We start from the raw sequence: 24293 nt of genomic DNA on the forward strand, positions 1-24293 counted from the left end.
ATTGTGAGCAGTTTTGGGCCCCTTCTCTAAAGAACGATGTGATTTTGGAGGGGTCCAGAGCAGGTTCACGAGGACCATCTTGGAAATGGAAGACTTAACATACGAGGAGCATTTGATGGCTCCGGGCCTGTACTCATTAGAATTTAGATGAATGAGAGGGAGATCTCATTGAAACTCATTAGATATTGAAAGGCCTCGAGGATGTTTCCTATATTGGGGGAGTCTAGGACCAGAGGCCCACAGCCTTGGAGTAGAAAGACATCCCTTCAGTACAGTGACCAAGAGGAATTTCTTTAGCTAGAGGGTGGTAAATCTGTGGAATTTATTGCCACAGACGGCTGTGGAGGCCAGGTCAATGGGTAGATTTAAAGTGGAGGTTGATAGGTTCCTGATTAGCCAGGGCGTCAAAGGTTACGGGGAGAAGGCAGGAGTATGGGGTTCAGATGGATAATAAATCAGCCATGATGGAATGGTGGAGCAGACTCGATGGGCCAAATGGCCTAATTCTGTTCCTATATCTCCTGGTCTTATTACAGCGCCAGCGATGCAGGTTCACTTCCCACCGCTGTCTGTAGGGGTTCGAACGTTCTCCCTGTGACCGCGTGGACTTCCTCCCACGTTCCAAAGACGCAATTGGTCACATGGGTGTCACTGGCAGCACGGGCTCGTTGGGCCAGTAGGGCCTGGAGCCCGTACTGTACCTCCAAAATATGAAAAAATAATAGAAGTCAGTCCTGTTGAGCGGTAGCAGAAGTTAGAGGGGCTGAATGGCCTGCTCCTGGTCCCATTTTCCTGTGTACTTGGGCGGACACAAAAGAAACGGAATTTCAAGGGGGGGGGGGTTGTTGGGGGAGAAATGCCAGCAGATCAGACAACGCCTGTGGAAGGACCTGAACCATTGACAGCTTCATTCTTCCTCTCTCCACGGATGCTGTCCGACCTGCTGAGCCCTTCTTTGATGTTTTTTTTGACCCCCCCCCCCCACCAGCACTCTCCATTTCGGATTCCTCCCCCCCTCCCCCAGCATCTGCAGTCTTTTTTTTTTGCTGTTTTAAAATTTTGGTTTGCGGAAGGCAGAATATGCACTTGCGACCTTGGTGAAGCATCACACGGTGTCGCAACATCGAGGGAAGGAAGGAGGCCTGCGACAGCGACGGAGGGTGGTAAACTCACGAGGGGCTGGAAGTCCAGAGGGACGCAGGTGCCCAGGATGCTGGGGGAGCTCAGCAGGACAGAGGGCAGAGGTAGCGCCCGCAGAGGGGAATGAAAAGTCAGCGTTCTGGGCCAAGGTCTTTGGTGCTGTGAGGGGCGCCTCAGGCTTGTGTTGGGTCACCCCTCTAATCTTCTCCAGCCATTGCGGCCACCCATACAGCGCTGACCTGCGCCCCCCCCCCCCAGAGAGCCGTGCTGTCACCTCCAGGAGACCCGTGTGGAGATCCCGCCAGCCAGTTTGAACCCATTCCCGACCCCTCCCCCCCCCCACTGCAGTCACGCCTGATCCACAAGCCCTCTCCGCCAACTGAGCACATCTCCAGGGAGCGCTGCCTCAAGAAAGCAGCATCCATCGTCAAGGACCCCCCCCCCACCCCGTCCCCCTCCATGCGCTCTCTTCTTGCTACTGTCATCAGGAAGGAGGTACAGGAGCCTCAAGTCCCACACCAGCAGGTTCAGGTACAGATATCACCCCTCAACCATCAGGCTCCTGAACCAGTGTGGATAACTTCACAAGATCACAAGACAAAGGAGCAGAAGTAGGCCATTCGGCCCATTGAGTCTGCTCTGCAGCTCCCCCATGAACTAAACTATTCACCCTCCTAGTTCCAATTTCCGGCTTTTTCCCCATATCCCTTGATACCCTGACTAATTAGATGCCTATCAATCTCCTCCTTAAACACCCTCAATGATCGGGCCTCCACAGCTGTATGTGGCAACGAATTCCACAAATCCATGACCCTCTGGCTAAAAAAATTTCCCCTCATCTCTGTTTTAACTGGGTTCCCTCTAAATCTAAGACTATGGCCTCTTGTCCTGGACTCACCCACCAAGGGAAACAGCCTTTCCACATCTACTCTGTCCACCCCTTTCAACATTCGAAACGTTTCTATGAGATCCCCTCTCATTCTTCTATACTCTAATGAATACAGTCCAAGAGCCAACAAACGCTCCTCATATGTTAGCCCCTGCATTCCAGGAATCATCCTCGTAAATCCTCTCCGAACTCTCTCCAACATCAGTACATCCTTTCTAAGGTAGGGGGCCCAAAACTGCACACAGTATTCCAAATGAGGTCTCGCTAATGCCCCATAGAGCCTCATCAACACCTCCTTACTCTTATACACTATTCCTCTTGAAATGAATGCCAATATAGCATTCGCTTTCCTTACCGCCAATCTAACTTGGTGGTTAACCTTTAGGGTATCCTGCACGAGAACCCCAAGTCCCTTCCCTCACCTCCACACTGAACTGACTACACAACCTATGGACCCACTTTCAAGTACCCTGTAACTCATAATCTCAGTGTTATCTATTTACTTTTTAATGTATAATTTGCACAACTTGTCTTTGGGTGTTTGTCAGTATTATTTAAGTATAATTAATCTATTGTGTTTCTTTCTTTTCCTGTAAATCCCGCAAGAAAATGAGTCTTGGGGTGGTGTATGGTGACGTATAGGCACAGTACTTTGAACACTGAGATGCCTTCCTCGCTGGAGAACAAGCAGGGAGGGGGAGATCCCAGCACCCATGCACCTTCCCAGACCTTGTGCTGGTGTCTTCGCTAGTGGTCCGGCTTGGGCGCACTGCCAAAAAATTTCACCCCATAAGCATTGAGCCACCGAGTTCCTCCGGCAGTCTTGGCTGCTTATTCCCCCTCCACCGACGCTGCCTGACCTGCTGAGTTCCTCCAGCACCTTTGTTTGTGTGTGTGTGTGTGTGGCTCTGGATCTCCAGCATCTGCCCCTCTCTCTTGGTTGGGATTATTTTGCTGTGGCTTGCAGTAATTTGGGGGTGGGTCAGTGCCCACCCACGGGGAGTTCTCTCTCAAGGGCCCCTTCAGAAACCTGGTAACTGGCCCTCCTCCCCCCCCCCCACCATCCTTCCTGCCTGCGAGAGGCACACCCTTGCACCCATGCGAGTCGGCTGTACGGGTGGCTGACCCTCCCGCGACTGAGCGAGCAGCCCGCACCTGGCCTCCTCCTCCTCCCGCCCGCAGCGCGAGGCGGCGGAGTGCCGGCGCTCGGGCTGGCTGGGGCGGCCCTCGCAGCCCGACCCCGGCCCGCCGGGAGGAGCTGGAGTACGGGGCAGCAGGCAGCCCCGGATACTCAGCACCCAGAGAGGGACCGAGAGAAGGTGCCGCACTGAGCAAAGGAAGTAAACAGTTCAGTTACTTGTGGTTTTCCGGCTAGCAACACCCCCACGACTTTACCATGAGTTTCAGAACCGTTTTGTAAAGTTGCAGTGCAGAGGCGACCTTATTTACGCAGAGTAGCCACTTTATTAGGTACAGGAGTGTTCCCTCCTGCCGCACTTCACGGTTCGACGTGCTGTGCATTCAGAGATGCTCTCCTGCACACCACTGAGTTACTGTCGCCTTCCTGTCAGCTTGAACCAGTCTGGCCATTCTCCTCTGACCTCCCTCATTAACACGGCGTTTTCACCCAAAGTGCTGCCGCTCACTGGATTATTTTTGTTTTTTTGCACCATTCTCTGTAAACGCTAGAGACTGCTGGGCGTGAAAATCCCAGGAGATCAGCAGTTTCTGAGATACTTGAACCACCCCATCTGGCACCAACAATCACTCCACTGTCAAAGTCATGTTTCTTCCCCCATTCTGATGTTCAGTCTGAACAACAACTGAACCTCTTGACCGTGTCGGCGTGCTTTTATGCTTTTGAGTTGCTGCCACGTGATTGGCTGATTTAGATATTTGCATTAACGAGCAGGTCTACCAAATAAGGTGGCCCACCTAGTGTCCAATATATCTAAAAGTATATCTTTATTGGCTTTCAAAGGCTAGTCCTTGGTTTGTCTGCCCTTTTTTTTCCAGTTTAAAAGTCAAAGTAAATTTATTATTAAAGTATGTTTACTACCTTGAGATTCATTTTTGAAATACAGGAAAATATTGAAATACAATAGAATTTATGAAAAATATACATAAAGTCTGATAAAGTAAAGGCATCTATTAGTCTTGCGAGACCATGGATCTGCGCCTAGAAAGTCTTCACTCTCCAGGGCGCAGGCCTGGGCAAGGTTGTATGGAAGACCGGCAGTTGCCCATGCTGCAAGTCTCCCCTCTCCACGACACCGATGTTGTCCAAGGGAAGGGCATTAGGACCCATACAGCTTGGCACCGGTGTCGTCGCAGAGCAATGTGTGATTAAGTGCCTTGCTCAAGGGAACAACACGCTGCCTCGGCTGGGGCTCGAACTCACGACCTTCAGGTCACTAGTCCAATGCCTTAACCACTTGGCCACGTGCCCACACGATAAAGTCTGATAAGCAATGTACAAAAGAAGAAAAATGGTGCAGATATTTTTTTAAATGATTTTATTTAAAGATACAGCATTGTAACAGGAGCTTCCAGCCCAACAAGGCCTCACCGCCCAGTTACACCCACGTGACCAATTGACCTACTGACCTGTATGTCTTTGGACTGTGGGAGGAAACCCACGCGGTCGTGGGGAACACGTGCGAGCTCCTTACAGACAGTGGCGGGAATCAAACTGTAAGGCCTTGTGCTACCGTGCTGAGAACACAGGTGGGAGAGTCCCAGAAGGTGAGGCTGTTGTGGAATCGGTTCACATGTTGGCGGGTGAGTGAAGTGGCCCACAAAACGTTGAAAGAACTCGGCCGGTTGGGCAGCATTCCGTGGAAATGAACAAACGGGAAGCTTCGGGCCGAGGCCCTTCTTGAGAAGGAAGGGGGGGAGACGCCGGAATGAAAAAGGTGGCCCTTCCCGCTCTGAAGAAGGGTCTCGGCCCGAAATGTCGACTGTATGTGTTTATTTCCGTGGATGCTGCCCGGCCTGCTGAGCTCCCCCAGCGCCTTGTGTGTGTTGCTTTGCATTCCCAGCGCCTCTGCAGACTTTTTTGTGTTTGTGAAGTTATCCACGCCAGTTCAGGAGTCTGACGGTGGAAGGGTAATAAATTGTCCTGAACCTGGTGGTGTGGGGCCTAAGGCTCCTGTTCCCTCCTTCCTCACGGCAGCAGCGAGAAGAGAGGCTAGCCTGGATGATGGGAGTCCCTGATGATGGATGCTCCTCGTAGATGTTAGAACATAGAACCATAGAAAACCTACTGAACAATACAGGCCCTTCAGCCCACAAAGCTGTGCCAAACATGTCCTTACCTTAGAAATTACCTAAGGTTACCCATAGCCCTCTATTTTTCTAAGCTCCATGTACCTGTCCAGGAGTCTCTTAAAAGACCCTATCATATCCACCTCCACCACCGTCACCGGCAGCCCATTCCACACACTCACCACTCTCTGCGTAAAAAAAAAAACTTACTCTTGATATCTCCTCTGTACCTATTTCCAAGCACCTTAAAACCCTCTTGTGTTAGCCACTTCAGCCCTGGGAAAAAGCCTCTGGCTATCCACACGATCAATGCCTCTCATCATCTTGCACACCTCTATCAGGTCACCTCTCATCCTCCGTCGCTCCAAAGAGAAAAGGCCGAGTTCACTCAACCTATTCTCATAGGGCATGCTCCCCAATCCAGGCAACATCCTTGTAAATCTCCCCTGCACCCTTTCTGTGGTTTCCACATCCTTCCTGTAGTGAGGCAACCAGAACTGAGCACAGTACTCCAAGCAGGGTCTGACCAGGGTCCTATATAGCTGCCACATTACCTCTCGGGTCCTAAACTCAATCCCACAATTGATGAAGGCCAATGCACCACATGCCTTCTTAACCACACAGTCAACCTGCGCAGCAGCTTTGAGTGTCCTATGGACGGACTCAAAAATCCCTCTGATCCTCCACACTGCCAAGAGTCTTACCATTAATACTATATTCTGCCATCATATTTGACCTGCCAAAACGAACCACTTCACACTTATCTGGGTTGAACTCCATCTGCCACCTCTCAAACCAGTTCTGCATCCTATCAATGTCCCGCTGTAACCTCTGACAGCCCTCCACACTATCCACAACACCCCCAACCTTTGTGTCATCAGCAAATTTACTAACCCATCCCTCCACTTGCTCATCCAGGTCATTTATAAAACTCACAAAGAGAAGGGATCCCAGGACAGATCCCTGAGGCACACCACTGGTCACTGACCACCATGCAGAATATGACCCGTCTACAACCACTCTTTGCCTTCTGTGGGCAAACCAGTTCTGGATCAACAAAGCAATGTCCCCTTGGATCCAATGCCTCCTTACTTTCTCAATAAGCCTTGCATGGGGTACCTTATCAAATGCCTTGCTAAAATCCATATACACTACATCTACTGCTTTACCTTCATCAATGTGTTCAATCACATCTTCAAAAAATTCAATCAGGCTCGTAAGGCACGACCTGCCCTTGACAAAGCCATGCTGACTATTCCTAATCGTATTATGCCTCTCCAAATGTTCATAATTCCTGCCTCTCAGGATCTTCTCCATCAACTTACCAACCACTGAAGTAAGACTCACTGGTCTATAATTTCCTGGGCTATCTCTACTTCCTTTCTTGAATAAGGGAACAACATCCACAAACCTCCAATCCTCTGGAAGCTCTCCTGTCCCCACTGATGATGCAAAGGTCATTGCCAGAGGCTCAGCAATCTCTTCCCTCGCCTCCCACAGTAGCCTGGGGTACATCTCATCCAATCCCGGTGATTTATCCAACTTGATGCTTTTTAAAAGCTCCAGCACATCCTCTTTCTTAATGTCTATATGCTCAAGCTTTTCAGTCCACTGCCAGTCACCCCTACATTCCCCAAGATCCTTTTCTGTAGTGAATACTGAAGCAAAGTATTCCACAGACCAGTTCCATAGACACTCTTCCACTGTCACACTTGATTGGTCCTGTTCTCTCACGTCTTATCCTCTTGCTCTTCACGTACTTGTAGAATGCCTTGGGGTTTTCCTTAATCCTGTTCGCTAAGGCCTTCTCATGGCTCCTTCTGGCTCTCCTAATTTCATTCTTCAGCTCCTTCCTGCTAGCCTTATAATTTTCTAGCTCTCTATCATTACCTAGTTTTTTTGAACCTTTCGTAAGCTTTTCTTCTTGACTAGATTTTCAACAGCCTTTTTGCACCATGGTTCCTGTACCCTACCATCCTTTCCCTGTCTCATTGGAACGTACCTATGCAGAATGCCATTCAAATACCGCTGAACATTTGCCATATTTCTGCCTTACATTTCCCTGCGAAAATCTGTTCCCAATTTATGCTTCCAAGTTCCTGCCCGATAGCTTCATATTTCCCCTTACTCCAATTAAACACTTCCCTAATTTGTCTGTTCCTATCCCTCTCCAATGCTATGATAAAGGAAATAGAATTGTGATCACTATCTCCAAAGTGTTCTCCCACTGAGAGATCTGACACCTGACCAGGTTCATTTCCCAATACCAGATCAAGTTCAGCCTCTCCTCCTGCAGGCTTATCTACATATTGTGTCAAGAGACCTTCCTGAACACACCTAACAAACTCCACCCCATCTAAACCCCTTGCTCTAGGGAGATGCCAACCAATAGTGGGGAAATTAAAATCTCCCATCACAACAATCCTGTTATTATTGCACCGTTCCAGTATCTGTCTCCTTATCTGCTCCTTGATGTCCCTGTTACTATCGGGTGGTCTATAAAAAGCAACCAGTAGAGTTATTGACCCCTTCCTCTTTCTAACTTCCACCCACAGAGGCTCAGTAGACAATCCCTCCATGACTTCCTCCTTTTCTGCAGCCGTGACACTATCTCTGGTCAGCAGTGCCACGTCCCATCTCTTTTGCCTCCTTCCCTGTCCTTTCTGCATCATCTGAAGCTTAGCACTCTAAGTAGCCATTCCCCTGCCTGAGCCATCCAAGTCTCTGTAACGGCCACAAAATATAGCTCCAAGTTCTGATCCACGCTCTAAGCTTATCCGCTTTGTTTATGATACTCCTTGCATTAAAATAGACACATCTCGAACCATCGGTCTGAGTGCATCAACTGCCTGTCCTTCCTCTCACACGGTCTCAAAGCTTTCACTGTTTGTGACCCTCCTTTCTCCGTCTCTTCAGTTCGGTTCCCACACCCCCAGCAATTCTAGTTTAAACTCTCCCCAACAGCCTTAGCAAACCTCCCCGCCAGGATATTGGTCCCCCTGGGATTCAAGTGCAGACCGTCCTTTTTGTACAGGTCACACCTGCCCCAAAAGAGGTCCCAGTGATCCAGAAATCTGAATCCCTGCCCCCTGCTCCAATCCCTCAGCCACGCATTTATCCCCCTCACTCTATTCCTACACTCACTGTCACGTGGCACAGGCAGTAATCCCAAGATCACTACCCTTCTGGTCCTGCTTCTCGGCTTCTTTCCTAACTTCAGTACCTCCTTCCTTTTCCTACCTATGTCGTTGGTACCGGTACGTACCATGACCTCTGGCTGTTCACCTTCACAATTCAGGATGTCGTGGATGCGATCAGAAACATTCCGGACCCTGGCACCTGGGAGGCAAACTGCCATCCGTGCTTCTTTCCTGTGTCCACAGAATCGCCTGTCTGACTCCCTAACTATAGTCCCCTATCACTGCTGCCATCCTCTTCCTTTCCCTACCCTTCTGAGCCACAGGGTCAGACTCTGTGCCAGAGGCACAGCCACTATTGCTTCCCCCAAACTGGAGTACTTATTGTTAAGGAGGACAGCCACAGGGGTACTCTCTGGTATCTGACTCTTGCCCTTCCCTCTCCTGATCGTTACCCACTTATCAGTCTCCCGAGGCCCCGGGGTGACTACCTGCCTATAGCTCCTCTCTATCACCTCCTCACTCTCCCTGACCAGACGAAGGTCATCGAGCTGCGTCTCCAGTTCCCTAACCCGGTCCCTAGGTATCTGCAGCTCGTCACACCTGGTGTAGATGTGGTCATCCAGGAGGCTGGGTCCCCTCGATAAGGAACGGTGTGTGTTCCCTTAACTTCCCCTCCCTGAAATCCACAGACAATTCCCTGCTCTTACTGATGTTGAGTGCAAAGTTGACATAGTGACACCACTCAACCAGCTGATCTATCTCACTCCTGTACACCGCCTCTCGGCAGCCGAGATTCTGCCAACAATAGTGGAATGCAACATAAGAACATAAGAAATAGGAGCAGGAGTCGGCCACCTGACCCGTCGAGCCTGCCCCGCCATTCAATAAGATCATGGCTGATCTGACCATGGACTCATCTCCACCTACCCGCCTTTTCTCCATAACCCTTAATTCCCCTACTATGCAAAAGTCTATCGAACTTTATCTTAAATATATTTACTGAGGTAGCCTCCACTGTATAATTGGGCAGAAAATTCCACAGATGCGCCACTCCCTGGGAAAAGCAGTTCCTCCTCATCTCCATCCTAAATCTAGTCCCCTGAATCTTGAGGCTATGTCCCCTAGTTCTAGTCTCACCTACCAGTGGGAACAACTTTCCTGCCTCTGTCTTATCTATCCCTTTCATAAATTTATGTTTCTATGACATCCCCTCTCATTCTTCTGAATTCCAGCAAGTACAGTCCCAGACAACTCAATCTCTCCTCATAGTCTAACCCCCTCATCTCTGGAATCAACCTGGTGAACCTCCTCTGCACCACCTCCAAAGCCAGTATATCCTTCCTCAAGCAAGGAGACCAGAACTGCACGCAGTACTCCAGGTGTGGCCTCGCCAGTACCCTGTACAGTTGTGTTTAAGAGACTCCTGGGCACGTGAACGTGCAGAGACCGGAGGGATCTGGATAACTGGGATTAATTACTTGGGCCTGTTGCAGCTGTGTTCTGCGTTCTCAACCCCCATCCCAGACCCTCACACCCCTATGGGAGAGATGACAATATTGTGGACTCCTGGTACCCTTTATCCAGCGAGCTGGACCCGCTGCCCAATCCCCACGACCAGTTTGGTGGGGGAGTTCTGGATACCTCTGACATCTGACCCCCTCCCCACCCAAGGAAGGCCATCTCCCCTCTCCTGCTCCCGAGAGCTGAGAAGGTTTGGCAATGCCCCTCTCCAGAAAATCCAACAGAGAGTGGCGGACACAGCCCAGCCCATCACAGGCAAAGCCCCCTCCCACCACTGAGCACATCTACCTGCAGCGCTGTCAGAAGAACATAGCCTCTATCATCAAGAAACCCCCTTCCAGACCACATTGTCTTCTCACTACAGGAGCTTCAGGTCCCACACCACCAGGTTCAGGAACAGTTATTACCCCTCAACCATCAGGCTCCTGAACCGGTGTGGGTAATTTCACTCATCTCAACACTGAACTGGTCCCACAACCTACGGACTCACTTTCAGGGACTCTGCAACTCTTCTGCACATTGGTTGCTTGGCAGTCCTTGGTTATGCATCATAAATTCTATTCTATCTTCCTGTTAATACCTGAAAGGAAATGTACCTCGGGGTAGTACATGGTGACGTGTATGGACTTTGATCACAAATTCACTTTGGCTTTGAGCTCTGAGAGGTCCGCGTCCAACCCCATCTTCTGCCTGACACCAACCCCCTTCAACCCCTCCCTTCCGCCCCCAACTCGTGCGGAGCCTGACAATGAGCTCAGGATTGGGGACCCGCCATGAGGCGCTTTGCCTTCTTGGTTGCCCTCAACACCTTCAGTCCATCTGGGAGACCACCCCACCCCACCCCCCGTCGCTCGGCGCCAGCTCCCCAAGCCCACTGCTGGGAGCAGGAGTGGTGGGGGCAAGGGGAGCACCCTGGTCCTCTGAGCAGGAACCAGCCCACCCGGAAGTTGAGGGGTGGGTCTCCCGAGTGTGCTCCACCTCCCCGCGGGCATGGGTCCGAGGTCCAGAGGGCGCGGTGGGACATTCCCCTGGGCGTCCTCCTCCAGTGGCTGGTGGAAGGCGAATGCAATGAGGCTCTCCCAAACTTCGAGGGTCCCCCAGCTCACCTTCCCCAGATAGAAGGTAGAACAGCACAGGCCCTTCAGCCCACAATGCTGTGCCAACCCCTTATCCTACTCCAAGATCAATCTAACCCTTCCCTGCCGCATCGCCCTCCAATTTTCTATCATCCATGTGTCCCTTAAATGTCGTTAATGTATCTGCCTCCACCACCGTCCCCTGCCAGTGGCTTTCATGAGAACCCCATAATCTGTGTTTAAAAAAAACTTCTATGGCGTGTTTGAATTTGGGGAAAATTAGGAGTGCAGTTTATGACACTTCCATTAAGTTTGAAAAAACTTGGAGGCCATTCATTCAGCACTTTCATTTGATGTACTTTGATCATTTCCAAACTTGTGTTATCTCTCTGTACTGCTGTTGGAGAGGAATAGAGTCGTCGGCACTGAGCTTTTCTTCTTTCCCATTTTTAAGTTGTTAGTTTTGCCCAAGTCTTTTAGTTTAGTTGATTAATTTTGTTTTTCTTTGGGGATGGGGTTGTTTTTTTTTTTTGGTTTTGTTTTTTTTTTCTTTTTCATGTTTTTTTTTCAGCTTTTTTTTTGATTCGTATTATCCGTTGTCAGTTCTGCATGATTGGGAGCTTTGTTAACTTACGCTATTTGATTCTACAACTACTTTGCGTAAGTGTAACAATATATCTCCTACTATTTGTATTATTACTATGTTTTGTTTCTATATTTCGAAATTAATAAAAAGATTGAAGAAGAAAGAAAGAAAAAAAACTTCCCCTGACATCCCCCCCCCCACCCCACCATACTTCCCTCAAATCACTTTGAAATTAAGCCCCCTCTTATTATTTAATTTGAGGTACAGTGTAGATCTGGCCCTTCAAGTCTTGCCGCCCAGCAACCCACCGGACGAACTTCTTTAGCCAGGGAGTGGTGAATCTGTGGAATTTGTTGCTGGGGCAGCTGTGGAGGCCAAGTCATTGGGTATATTTAAGGCTGGAGCTGATAGATTATTGATTGATCCGGGCGTGAAGGGATACAGCGGTGGGGGGGGGGGGGGCGGTGAAGGCAAGGGATTGGGGGCTGAGAGGGAAAACGGATCGGCCATGACAGAATGGTAGAGCAGACCCGATGGGCCGAATGGCCTGATTCTGCTCCTGTGTCTTATGTTGGTATGGATTTAACCCCAGCCTCCTCACGGGACCATTTACAGAGACCAAACAGCCTCCCAATCAGTACGGTTCCTCTCGCAGTCGGAAGGTGTATCCGTTAGTCGTTAACTGGTCATTGTAAATGGCCCCGCGGTTAGCCCAGGGAAAAATAGGTGTATTGCTGGGCGCTGCAGCTCGGTGGGCTGGGAGGGCCCAGACTGCGCTGTATGTCCAACTAAACCTTGGGAACTCTACCAGGAGAAGCCAGAGAGGTTGGCTGTGCACTGTCTGGAGTTTAGAAGAGTCAAGGGAAATGATATTCAAAAAGAGAAAATATGAAGATTAGATTAGCTCTGTTTGTCACGTGTGCACTGAAACATCGCGTCAAACATCTGAGAGATTGAGGAATTGAAGCTTCAGGTTCAAAACGAATCTGTTTTTCACATGTGCGTCGAGACAGACTGAAATGTGAAATTGAAGGCATTTAAGATGACAGAGTTGCACTCTGTGTCTGACCCCGGGAGTGTGTGATGGGATGGTGTAGAGGGAGCTTCACTCTGTGTCTGACCCCGGGAGTGTGTGATGGGACGGTGTGGAGGGAGCTTCACTCTGTGTGTGACCCCGGGAGTGTGTGATGGGACGGTGCGGAGGGAGCTTCACTCTGTGTCTGACCCCGGGAGTGTGTGATGGGACGGTGCGGAGGGAGCTTCACTCTGTGTCTGACCCCGGGAGTGTGTGATGGGACAGTGCGGAGGGAGCTTCACTCTGTGTCTGACCCCGGGAGTGTGTGATGGGATGGTGTAGAGGGAGCTTCACTCTGTGTCTGACCCCGGGAGTGTGTGATGGGACGGTGAAGGGAGTTTCACCCTGTGTCTGACCCCGGGAGTGTGTGATGGGATGGTGCGGAGGGAGCTTCACTCTGTGTCTGACCCCGGGAGTGTGTGATGGGATGGTGTAGAGGGAGCTTCACTCTGTGTCTGACCCCGGGAGTGTGTGATGGGACGGTGTGGAGGGAGCTTCACTCTGTGTCTGACCCCGGGAGTGTGTGATGGGACGGTGCGGAGGGAGCTTCACTCTGTGTCTGACCCCGGGAGTGTGTGATGGGACAGTGCGGAGGGAGCTTCACTCTGTGTCTGACCCCGGGAGTGTGTGATGGGATGGTGTAGAGGGAGCTTCACTCTGTGTCTGACCCCGGGAGTGTGTGATGGGACGGTGAAGGGAGTTTCACCCTGTGTCTGACCCCGGGAGTGTGTGATGGGATGGTGCGGAGGGAGCTTCACTCTGTGTCTGACCCCGGGAGTGTGTGATAGGATGGTGTAGAGGGAGCTTCACTCTGTGTCTGGCCCCGGGAGTGTGTGATGGGACGGTGTGGATGGAGCTTCACTCTGTGTCTGACCCCGGGAGTGTGTGATGGGACGGTGTGGAGGGAGCTTCACTCTGTGTCTGACCCCGGGAGTGTGTGATGGGACAGTGCGGAGGGAGCTTCACTCTGTGTCTGACCCCGGGAGTGTGTGATGGGACAGTGCGGAGGGAGCTTCACTCTGTGTCTGACCCCGGGAGTGTGTGATGGGATGGTGTAGAGGGAGCTTCACTCTGTGTCTGACCCCGGGAGTGTGTGATGGGACGGTGAAGGGAGTTTCACCCTGTGTCTGACCCCGGGAGTGTGTGATGGGATGGTGCGGAGGGAGCTTCACTCTGTGTCTGACCCCGGGAGTGTGTGATAGGATGGTGTAGAGGGAGCTTCACTCTGTGTCTGGCCCCGGGAGTGTGTGATGGGACGGTGTGGATGGAGCTTCACTCTGTGTCTGACCCCGGGAGTGTGTGATGGGACGGTGTGGAGGGAGCTTCACTCTGTGTCTGACCCCGGGAGTGTGTGATGGGACAGTGCGGAGGGAGCTTCACTCTGTGTCTGACCCCGGGAGTGTGTGATGGGATGGTGTAGAGGGAGCTTCACTCTGTGTCTGACCCCGGGACTGTGTGATGGGACGGTGAAGGGAGTTTCACCCTGTGTCTGACCCCGGGAGTGTGTGATGGGATGGTGCGGAGGGAGCTTCACTCTGTGTCTGACCCCGGGAGTGTGTGATGGGATGGTGTAGAGGGAGCTTCACTCTGTGTCTGGCCCCGGGAGTGTGTGATGGGACGGTGTGGATGGAGCTTCACTCTGTGTCTGACCCCGGGAGTGTGTGATGGGATGGTGTGGAGGGAGCTTCACTCTGTGTCTGACCCCGGGAGTGTGTGATTATGAAAAAGCAGTGTGTTGCCTATGTGAAATCTCCTGCTTCCTGTGAGGGTGGGGAGGTTTACTGAGAGGCTGTTTCCCAGGGAGGGGGAGGTGCTGACACTGTAAGGTAATCAGCTTCCGTTCGTTGCTTTCCTGTTCCCTGCACATCAGCATCTCAGCACAGCAGCCCTGGCACCCTGGTGATGGGACCGGAACGACATACCAACTCACACAGAGAGGCAGACCTACACTGATAACCCCCCCCCCCATGGATAAACCCAGGCCCATGCTGGCAGTGTGTGCACAGCCCCCTCCCACAAAGTCAATAAAGTGTGTTTTTCAGAGTTTCCATCAGTCTGGGCACAAGTTTCTACTGTTGCACAGCCTAATGTTCCGATCACTGTAAGGATCATTAACAATCTCAATTGGCAGCCTTAAAGGCTTCCCATTCACTCCCACCGTCCGCACTCCCTGTGGGACCCCACGCCATCCTATTCCCCCGTCTATCCCCCCTCCCAGTGGGATCCCACAGCTTCCCATTCGTTTCTACCATCCACACTCCCAATGGGACCCCATCCCTTCCCATTCACTCCCACCATCCACACTCCCTGTGGGAAGCCACACCATCCTATTCCCCCCCGTCTATCCCCCCTCCCAATGGGATCCCACAGCTTCACATTCGTTTCTACCATCCACACTCCCAATGGGACCCCATCCCTTCCCATTCACTCCCACCATCCGCATACTCTATGGGACCAAACTCCATCCCATTCACTCCACCGTCCCTCAGTGTACCTCACCCTCTTACCCTCCCCCAGCAGAGAGCTCACCACCCCCTCCTGCTGTGTGGCCCCTGGCAGAGGCAGCATGGTGTGAAATGGGTGTCAGAAGAAGCACTGTGCTGTGGCAGTGATCTTACGAAATGTCAACCACAGACACCTTCCTGTGCTTCTGAGAAGGGGGTGCGGTGAGAGGGGGAGTTGGATAGAAGCTGGTAAGGGCCCAAGAGTTGGTGATGGGACAGTGTAGAGGGAGCTTTACTCTGTGTCTGACCCCAGGAGTGTGTGATGGGATGGGGTAGAGGGAGCTTCACTCTGATCTGTAATGTGGTCCTAATTTACTGAAACTTCACAGAAATTCCCTTTCCTCCTTTTTCATTGCTGAGAGCCACACACTGATGATTAATATCCAAATGTGCTGTGCCATCTCAAGCAAATGCCCATTTTGGAGTTTAATATCTCTGAGAACGTGAGGACTACAACTTCCTCCTCTCCGTGACCTGGGGCCCTCAGCTGGTTCTGGCCCCTGCCGCCCCCCCCCCAACAAGACGCACGGGAAGGTGTCTGTGGTCGGTGGTGTCACTGATGCCCGCCTACGGCACGGCACAGCACATCCTCTCATGCCCGGCTCCTGCCCAGCTGCCTCCGCAGGCATCCAGGTTACACTTTGCTGTTGGCGCCAAGCTGCCAGAGGAGCGGTTTGGTGGGGGGGTGGCGGGAGCACCACACCACGGGAATGGGGGCAGGTAGGGGAGGGGTGTGCCCTATCATTGGAGAGGCAGGAACTGGGGGATTACATCACTATCCGTGGGATCTGGCTGTGCATAACTTGACTTCCAGCTACTACTAACACTGACTGTCTTGGTTAGTAGTGATAAAGTCGGGACATAAATTATGGAAATTTGTTTTTCTGCTGGGTTGTTGGACGTCACACTGAGGCACAGGTTTGGACTTCTGATTCACAACAATCGACCAACAGTAATTAAATCCAACTCCTTCAAAACTACAGCCTCTTCTCCCGATAATAGCAGGATAATTACACAGTGGGCTCAGATCATCTGAGCGGCATGGCCCAGCACTAACCCGAGATAGTGCTGTAGCTGTTTGGTTGATAAATGACTGTGGTTATTTCAGTCAGACGGGAGTCTGTCATTTGGAGAGTGGACTCTCACGTAGGCCAAGTCAGCTCATGGTGGCAATTAATCTTCATGATTGCTGAATCAGATTGGTGTTTACAAATCCTTGTGCACTGTGAATATTTCAGTTGATTCAGAGACTGAAAAGGGATTGGTCACGTTGGGAGGGTGGATAGAGGGGACAAATGAGAAGGGGTAGGATCCCATTGGGAGTGTGAACAGTGGGAGTGAATGGGAAGGGGTGGATCCCATTGGGAGTGTGGACAGTGGGAGTGAATGGGAAGGGGTGGATCCCATTGGGAGTGTGGACAGTGGGAATGAATGGGAAAGGGAGGGTCCCATTGGGAGTGTGGACAGTGGGAGAGAATGGGAAGGGGTGTGTCCCATTGGGAGTGAGAACAGTGGGAGTGAATGGGACAGTGGGAGTGAATGGGAAGGGTGGGATCCCTTAGGAGTGTGGATGGTGGGAGTGAATGGGAAGGGATGAGGTCCCATTGGGAGTGTGGACGGTGGGAGTGAATGGAAAGGGGTGGGTCCCATTGGGAGTGCGGACGGTGGGAGTGAATGGGAAGGGATTGGGTCCCATTGGGAATGTGGACGGTGGGAGTGAATGGGAAGGGGTGGGTCACATTGGGAGTGTGGACGGTGGGAGTGAATGGGAAGGGGTGGGTCCCATTGGGAGTGTGGATGGTGGGAGTGAATGGGAAAGGGTGGGGTCCCATTGGGAGTGTGGATGGTGGGAGTGAATGGGAAAGGGTGGGGTCCCGTTGGGAGTGTGGATGGTGGGAATGAATGGGAAGGGGTGGGTCCCATTGGGAGTGTGGACGGTGGGAGTGAATGGGAAGGGGTGGGTCCCGTTGGGAGTGTGGACAGTGGGAGTGAATGGGAAGGGGTGCGATCCCATAGGAGTGTCGATGGTGGGAGTGAATGGGAAGCCTTTAAGGCTGCCAATTGAGATTGTTAATGATCCTTACAGTGATCGGAACATTAGGCTGTGCAACAGTAGAAACTTGTGCCCAGACTGATGCAAACTCTGAACAACACACTTTATTGACTTTGTGGGAGGGGGCATGGGCCTGGGTTTATCCATAGGGGGGGGGGGGGTTATCAGTGTAGGTCTGCCTCTCTGTGTGAGTTGGTATGTCGTTCCTGTCCCATCACCAGGGCTGCTGTGCTGAGATGCTGATGTGCAGGGAACAGGAAAGCAACGAACGGAAGCTGATTACCTTACAGTGTCAGCACCTCCCCCTCCCTGGGAAACAGCCTCTCAGTAAACCTCCCCACCCTCACAGGAAGCAGGAGATTTCACATAGGCAACACACTGCTTTTTCATAATCACACACTCCCGGGGTCAGACACAGAGTGAAACTCCCTCCACACCGTCCCATCACACACTCCCGGGGTCAGACACAGAGTGAAGCTCCCTCCTCACCGTCCCATCACACACTCCCGGGGTCAGACACAGAGTGAATCTCCCTCTGCACCGTCCCATCACACACTCCCGGGGTCAGACACAGAGTGAAGCTCCCTCTACACCGTCCCATCACACACTCCCGGGGTCAGACACAGAGTGAAGCTCCCTCTACACCGTCCCATCACACACTCCCGGGGTTGATCTGATGACTGCTGGCCCAGGACAACAGGAAGTCACCCTCAGCGTGGTGAGAGCCCCGGGGGTGTTGTATCCTCCATCTAACCCAGAGCCCAAGTTGGAAGCACCAGCTTTTCAGTCCGCAGTGCGGCAGGTGCCTGACTGGGGAACAGAATCCAACATCAAAGTGAAGTTTATTGTCACATACACAGTTCCTCATCTGCAGGCGTGCTCTGAAAAAAACCTGATTTTCAGATGTGTCAGATAAGCGGCATTCGGAAGAAAAGTAGAAATTAAATATACATTATTTAGATTGCTGGAGGAAGTCAGCAGATCAGGCAGCGTCTTTGGAGGGAATTTTTATTGTTTATTCCTCTCCGTGAATGCCGCCTGGCCTGCTGCGTTCCTCCAACATTTTGTGTGTGTGTGTTGCTCTGGATTTCCAGCGCCTGCAGGGTCTCTTGCGTTTACAAATGTTACGCAAGTTTCTACAGAGACGGTCACATTTACGACAAAGTGAAGGTCCTTTTAAGACCGCAAAGTGGGTCCTAGCGTGGCGGTGAGCAGGGTTGTGCGGGTCGGATCAAGAACCGAACGGTCGAAGGGAAGTCGCTGTCCCTGAACCTGGTGGTGTGGGACCTCAGGCTCCTGCACCCCCTGCCCGGTGGGAGGCTGGTGGGAGGTCGCCGATGACGGACGTTGCCCTCCTGAGGCTTCTCCTCCTGCAGATCCTATCGACGGAGGGGAGGGATGTGCCCGGGGTCGAAGCGGCGTTGAGAGTTTACAACGTCCTTTATTTGGGTGGTCTTGTTGATTGAGGATCGAGGATTTGGAAGTTCGAGGGTTTAGAGCAGGGGTTCCCAACCCGGGGGTCAAGAAACCCCTCCGATAGTGGTCAGGGTCTATGGCGTAAAATAGGTTGGGGAGTCCTGGTTTAGAGGGTCCCTTGTTTGGACAGTGCTGATGGTTGAGGGTTTGGAGGTTCGAGGGTTTACAGGGTCCTCTGGATGGCCTTGTTGATTGGGGGTCGAGGGGATGGAGGTTCGAGTGTTTGGGAGGGTCGAGGTTTTAGTAGGTCCTTTCTTTAGACAGTCTTGTTGATTGACGGTTGAGTGTTTGGAGGTTTGAGGATTTGGAGTATTGAGAGTTTAGGAGGTTGAGGGGATGGAGGTTTGATGATTTGGAGGGTCAAGGGTTTAGCAGGTCCTATGTTTGGACATTCTTGAGGGTCAAGGGTTTGGAGGTTCTGGGGTCTAGGGGGTCCTTCATTCAGACAGAGTTGTTGACTGAGGGTCGAGGGGATGGAGATTTGAGGATTTGGAGGGTGGAGGTTGCAGAGGTTCGAGAACTTGGAGGGTGTTGAGGGTCCTTTGTTCGGACAGTATTGTTGATTGAGGGTTGAGTGTTTGGAGGTTCGAGGATTTGGAGGGTCAAGGGTTTAGGGGGTCCGCTGGACGGTCTTGTTGATCGAGAGTCAAGGGGATGGAGGTTCGAGTGTTTGGAGAATTGAGGGTTTAGAAGGTCCTTTCTTTGGACAGTCTTGTTGACTGAGGTTCGAGGTTTTGGAGGGTCAAGGGTGTAGAGGGTCCTTTGTTCGGACAGTATTGTTGATTGAGGGTCGAGTGTTTGGAAGTCTGAGGGTTTAGAGGGTCCACTGGACGGTCTTGTTGATCGAGGGTCGAGGGGATAGAGGTTAGAGGAATTGGAGGGTCAAGGGTGTAGAGGGTCCTTTGTTCGGACAGTATTGTTGATTGAGGGTTGAGGAGATGAAGGTTCGAGGACTTGCAGAGTCACAGTGTTGCAGGAGCTACTGCCCCCCACCCCCCGATGGGGCACAGACCCCACCACGGACTTGGGATAGGTGGGATGTCCTCCCTCTCCCTCCCCCCCCCCCCCACCTCAGCTACTGGCGACCGTGATGGGACAAACCCTCCCTGCTTCAGGCACCATCTCTGTCGTCAGCTCCGCAGATCGTTAGCAAGGCTTCCTGTTTTGAAACAGCATCCGGCTGTGAAGAAATGTGTGCATTCATATTGCGCCTGATCCTTCTCTGGCCCCCCCACTCCCGCTCACCATAGGGGTGGGGCAACCTATGGCCACTCCCGTGACAGAGGGTGGGCGGGCTGCCCTCGTGCGCACAGAAAGACACCGCAGGGGGCGGAGACTTTTATATACTTTATTGTCGCCAAACAATTGATACTAGAACGTACAATCATCACAGCGATATTTGATTCTGCGCTTCAAACTCCCTGGATTACAAATCAATAGTAAATATTAAAAATTTAAATTATAAATCATAAATAGAAAATATAAAAATGGAAAGTAAGGTAGTGCAAAAAAACCGAGAGGCAGGTCCGGATATTTGGAGGGTACGGCCCAGATCCGGGTCAGGATCCGTTCAGCAGTCTTATCACAGTTGGAAAGAAGCTGTTCCCAAATCTGGCCGTACGAGTCTTCAAGCTCCTGAACCTTCTCCCGGAGGGAAGAGGGATGAAAAGTGTGTTGGCTGGGTGGGTCATGTCCTTGATTATCCTGGCAGCACTGCTCCAACAGCGTGTGGTGTAAGGTGAGTCCACGGACGGGAGATTGGTTTGTGTGATGTGCTGCACTGTGTTCACGATCTTCTGCAGCTTCCTCCAGTGTTGGACAGGACAACTTCCATACCAGGTTGTGATGCACCCTAGAAGAATGCTTTCTATGGTGTATCTATAAAAATTAGTGAGGGTTTTAGGGGACAGGCCAAACTTCTTTAGCTTTCTCAGGAAGTAAAGGCGCTGGTGGGCCTTCTTGGCAGTGAAATCTGCTTGGTTGGACCAAGTCAGGTCATTTGTGATATTGACCCCGAGGAACTTAAAGCTTTTGACCTGTTCCACTTGTGCACCACCGATGTAAATTGGGTCGTGCGGTCCGCTACTCCTTCTGAAGTCAACAACCAATTCCTTCGTCTTGCTGACGTTGAGGGATACTCTGTACTCAAACTCATCATTACCCAAGATACGGCCTACAATTGTTGTGTCATCAGCAAACTTACATATTGAGTTTGATGGAAACTTGGCTACACAATCATGGCTGTGCAGTGAGCACAGCACTGGAGAGTTCGGTTTGTTCAGCAGCATCTGTGGGGGGGGGGAACGAGGAACGGTTGGCGTTTTGGGTCCGAGGGCCTCGATCAGGGCTGAAATGTGTGTGCTCCTCACTGCCCCTCCCACATCGCGACGCTCCCTCCCGCAGCGCGGTGCTGGGCACAGTCTCTGCACTATTAGCAGAACTCCAGTGGATCGACTGTGGGCTGTACTGGAACACAATCCTGTTCCTGCCGTTCTCCTCGGTAATCACTGAGGTCCCTGCACTGTCCATCCAGGCATTGAGGGTTGAGGGTCGAGGGTTTGGAGGTTTGAGGATTTCGCTGGTCGAGGGTGCTTTGTTTGGACAATCTTGTTGATTGAGGGTTGGGTGTTTGGAGGTTCAAGGATTTGGAGGGTCCTTTAGGTGGTCATGTTGACTGAGGATTGAGGGAATGGAGGGTTGAGGATTTGGAGGGTGGAGGATTGGGGGGTTAGAGGGTCCTTTGTTCAGGCAGTCTTGTTGATTGAGGGTTGAGGGGATGGAGGTTCAAGGGTTTGGAGGGTCAAGGGTTTAGAGGGTCCTTGGTTCAGACAGTCTTGTTGATTGAAGGTCAAAGGGATGGAGGTACAAGGATTTAGAGGGTCGAAGGTTTAGAGGGACATTTGGACAGGCTTGTTGATTGAGGGTTGAGGGGAAGGAGGTTTGAGGATTTGGAGGGTTGTGGGTTTAGAAGGACTCTTTGGACAGTCTTGCTGATTGAGGGTCAAGGGGATGGAGGAACGAGGATTCGGAGGGTCGAGGGTTTAGAGGGACCTTGGGACAGTTTTATCGATTGAGGGTTGAGGGGATGGAGGGTCGAGGGTTTGGAGGGTTGTGGGTTTAGAAGGACCCTTTGGACAGTCTTGTTGATTGAGGGTCAAGGGGATGGAGGAACGAGGATTCGGAGGGTCGAGGGTTTAGAGGGACCTTGGGACAGTTTTATCGATTGAGGGTTGAGGGGATGGAGGGTCGAGGATTTGCAGAGTTGCGGTGTTGGAGAAGCTGTCACCCCGCCCCCCCCCTCCCAAACTGTCGATGGGATTTAATATCCCATTAAAACCAGGAGTGCCGGAAAGCCGGGATAGATCCAATGAAAGCAGGGAAAGTCAGAAACACTCCGCAAGTCGGGCAGCATCTGCAGGGAGAGGGAAAAGATGAAAAATTAACACTATTTGGCACATGCACATTGCACTATAAAGTGAAATGTTTGCATCGACAACCAACAAAGTCCGAGGATTGCTGGGGGCTGTCTGTGCGTGTGGGTGCCAACCTAGCATGGCCAGAGCTCACCAACCCTAACCCGTACGTCTCTGAACTGTGGGAGGAAACCCCTGTGGTCACGGGGAGAACGTACAGACTGCTTACACAGTGGTGGGAATTGAACCCGGCTCGCTGGTGCTGTCATGGTGTTATGCTAGCCATGAGGCTACCGTTTCTGTAATCAGCCGAAAAGTTAGCTCACTTATCAGGCCAATGATCGCTCCGTGAGGTGCCCCGTCGTCCTGGAGCCTCTCTTTCACTCCCCACGCACGCTGCCCGGCCTCCTGTGCATCTCCCGTGTTTTGTCTCAGACTACCCCCCCCCCCCAGAATTTAGCTGCGCCCGCGGCCCTTTCCGAACGTTACCAGCGCTGCCGCTAACTCTCATTCCCTCCATTGCCCAGGCTCGGAACACGGAGACCAGCGAGATGTCCGCCATCAAGATCATTAAGTTGGATCCTGGTAAGTTAGCGAGCCGTCACGAACAGAAGCACAGTGAGGTACCGCCGTCGCCGACAGACCGGACTCTCACTCGTTACTGGACCGCGCGTTATTTTAACCATGCAGAAGGGGAACAGTGTGGCTCCCGTTACCCACACTGTTACGGAGTCTCGGTAAACTCTAGAGCAGGGATCCCCGATGTTTTTATGCCATGGACCCCTACCATTAACCAAGGGGCCCGTGGACGTCAGGTTGCGAACCCCTGCTCTAGAGAGAGTTGTGTGTGAGAATCCCAGGAGAGGAGCAGTTCCTGAGATACTCAAGCCACTCTGTCTGGCCCCCCAATGTAGCTCAGAGCAACACACACTGAATGCTGGAGGAACTCGGCAGGCCAGGCAGCAATCTGTGGAAAAGAGTAAGCAGTCGACGTTTCGGGCCGAGACCCTTCGTCAGGACTGGAAAGGAAGCGGGGGGGGGGGCGCGGGGAGAGAAGTCAGAGTAAGAAGGTGGGATGGGGGGGAGAGAGGGGAGGCAGATGTACAAGGTGGTAGGTGAAACTGGGAGAGGGGAAGGGGTGAAGTAAAGAGCTGGGAAGTTGGTCAAGGGCTGGAGGAGCGGGAATCTGCTGGGAGAGCATAGGAGACTACGGAAGTCCATGCGGTAAAGATATGTTCCCGGGAAGGATGCGTAGCTGTGTTGCATTGGACTTAAAGCATCTGCAGACTTTCCCAACGTGGTCAAGGTCACTTGCATCACATTTCTCCCCCATTCTGATGTTTGGTCTCAACAGCAACTGAACCTCTTGACCGTGTCGACGTGCTTTTACGCACTGAGTTGCTGCCACATGATTGGCTGACTAGATATTTGCGTTGACAAGCAGGTGTACCTAATAACCCGGCCACTGAGTCTACATAAAATTATACCATATCCGGGGAGTGAAAGTGCAGGAAAGCAAGCCCTTAGTCCATTAATGGCAAAGACATAATCGGGCACAAGTCTATAGTAATGAATTGGAATTGGTTTGTTATTGTGCAGTGAAAGTCTTGTCTTGCACGTTGTTCATACAGATCAGATCATTACACAGTGCACTGAGGTAGAACAAGGTGAAACAGTAACAGAATGCAGAATAAAGTGTCACAGCTACAGTGAGAGAGTGCAGTGCAGGTAGGCAATAAGGCGTAAATGTCATAAATTGTGAGGTCAAGAGTCCAACCTTGTAAGGAACTACTTACTAGCTTTATAACTATATGTAGCCCCCCGCCCCCCGGCCACCCTCAGGGTCGCTCGGCTCGCTGTCGTCCAGGGAAACAGCCCTCGGCCCCGGCAAACTGGGTAATTAGTTTGTGTGGATGCTGTGTGAGGTACCCCACCCTGCCCAAATAACAGACAATACACCAGATGCAATTAAATGATTTACAGTTTATAGATATTACTGGAACTATGTAATTAAAAGAGAATAAAATATAAAAGGAAAATAAAAGGTGCCACACTTATCAAAGTTCAATCTCTTCGTGCACAAACAGTTGGAGCTCAAGGACCTTCTTCTTCACCCTGCGACCCCCTCGGACCACCTCGACCGGCCGCCTGGG

The 24293-nt window shown here is 51.7% G+C and overlaps 1 protein-coding gene across 2 annotated transcripts in view; it reads left to right on the forward strand.

Annotated features, from left to right (window-relative positions):
• map4k2 (mitogen-activated protein kinase kinase kinase kinase 2) overlaps positions 1 to 24293 on the forward strand; it is an 86040-nt gene that overhangs the window by 4932 nt on the left and 56815 nt on the right. Inside the window, exons 1-2 of one of the 2 annotated variants that reach the window (XM_072245976.1) lie at positions 20333 to 20465; positions 22668 to 22725. In XM_072245976.1, the coding sequence (XP_072102077.1) occupies positions 22692 to 22725 (34 nt within the window). In that variant the 5' untranslated portion in view covers positions 20333 to 20465; positions 22668 to 22691. Of the gene's footprint in view, positions 1 to 20332; positions 20466 to 22667; positions 22726 to 24293 lie in introns of those variants that run through there. The other variant, XM_072245975.1, reaches the window with a different exon arrangement.

Source organism: Mobula birostris, chromosome 28, assembly GCF_030028105.1.
Source record: "Mobula birostris isolate sMobBir1 chromosome 28, sMobBir1.hap1, whole genome shotgun sequence".
In the NCBI taxonomy this organism is placed as follows: Eukaryota; Metazoa; Chordata; class Chondrichthyes; order Myliobatiformes; family Myliobatidae; genus Mobula; species Mobula birostris.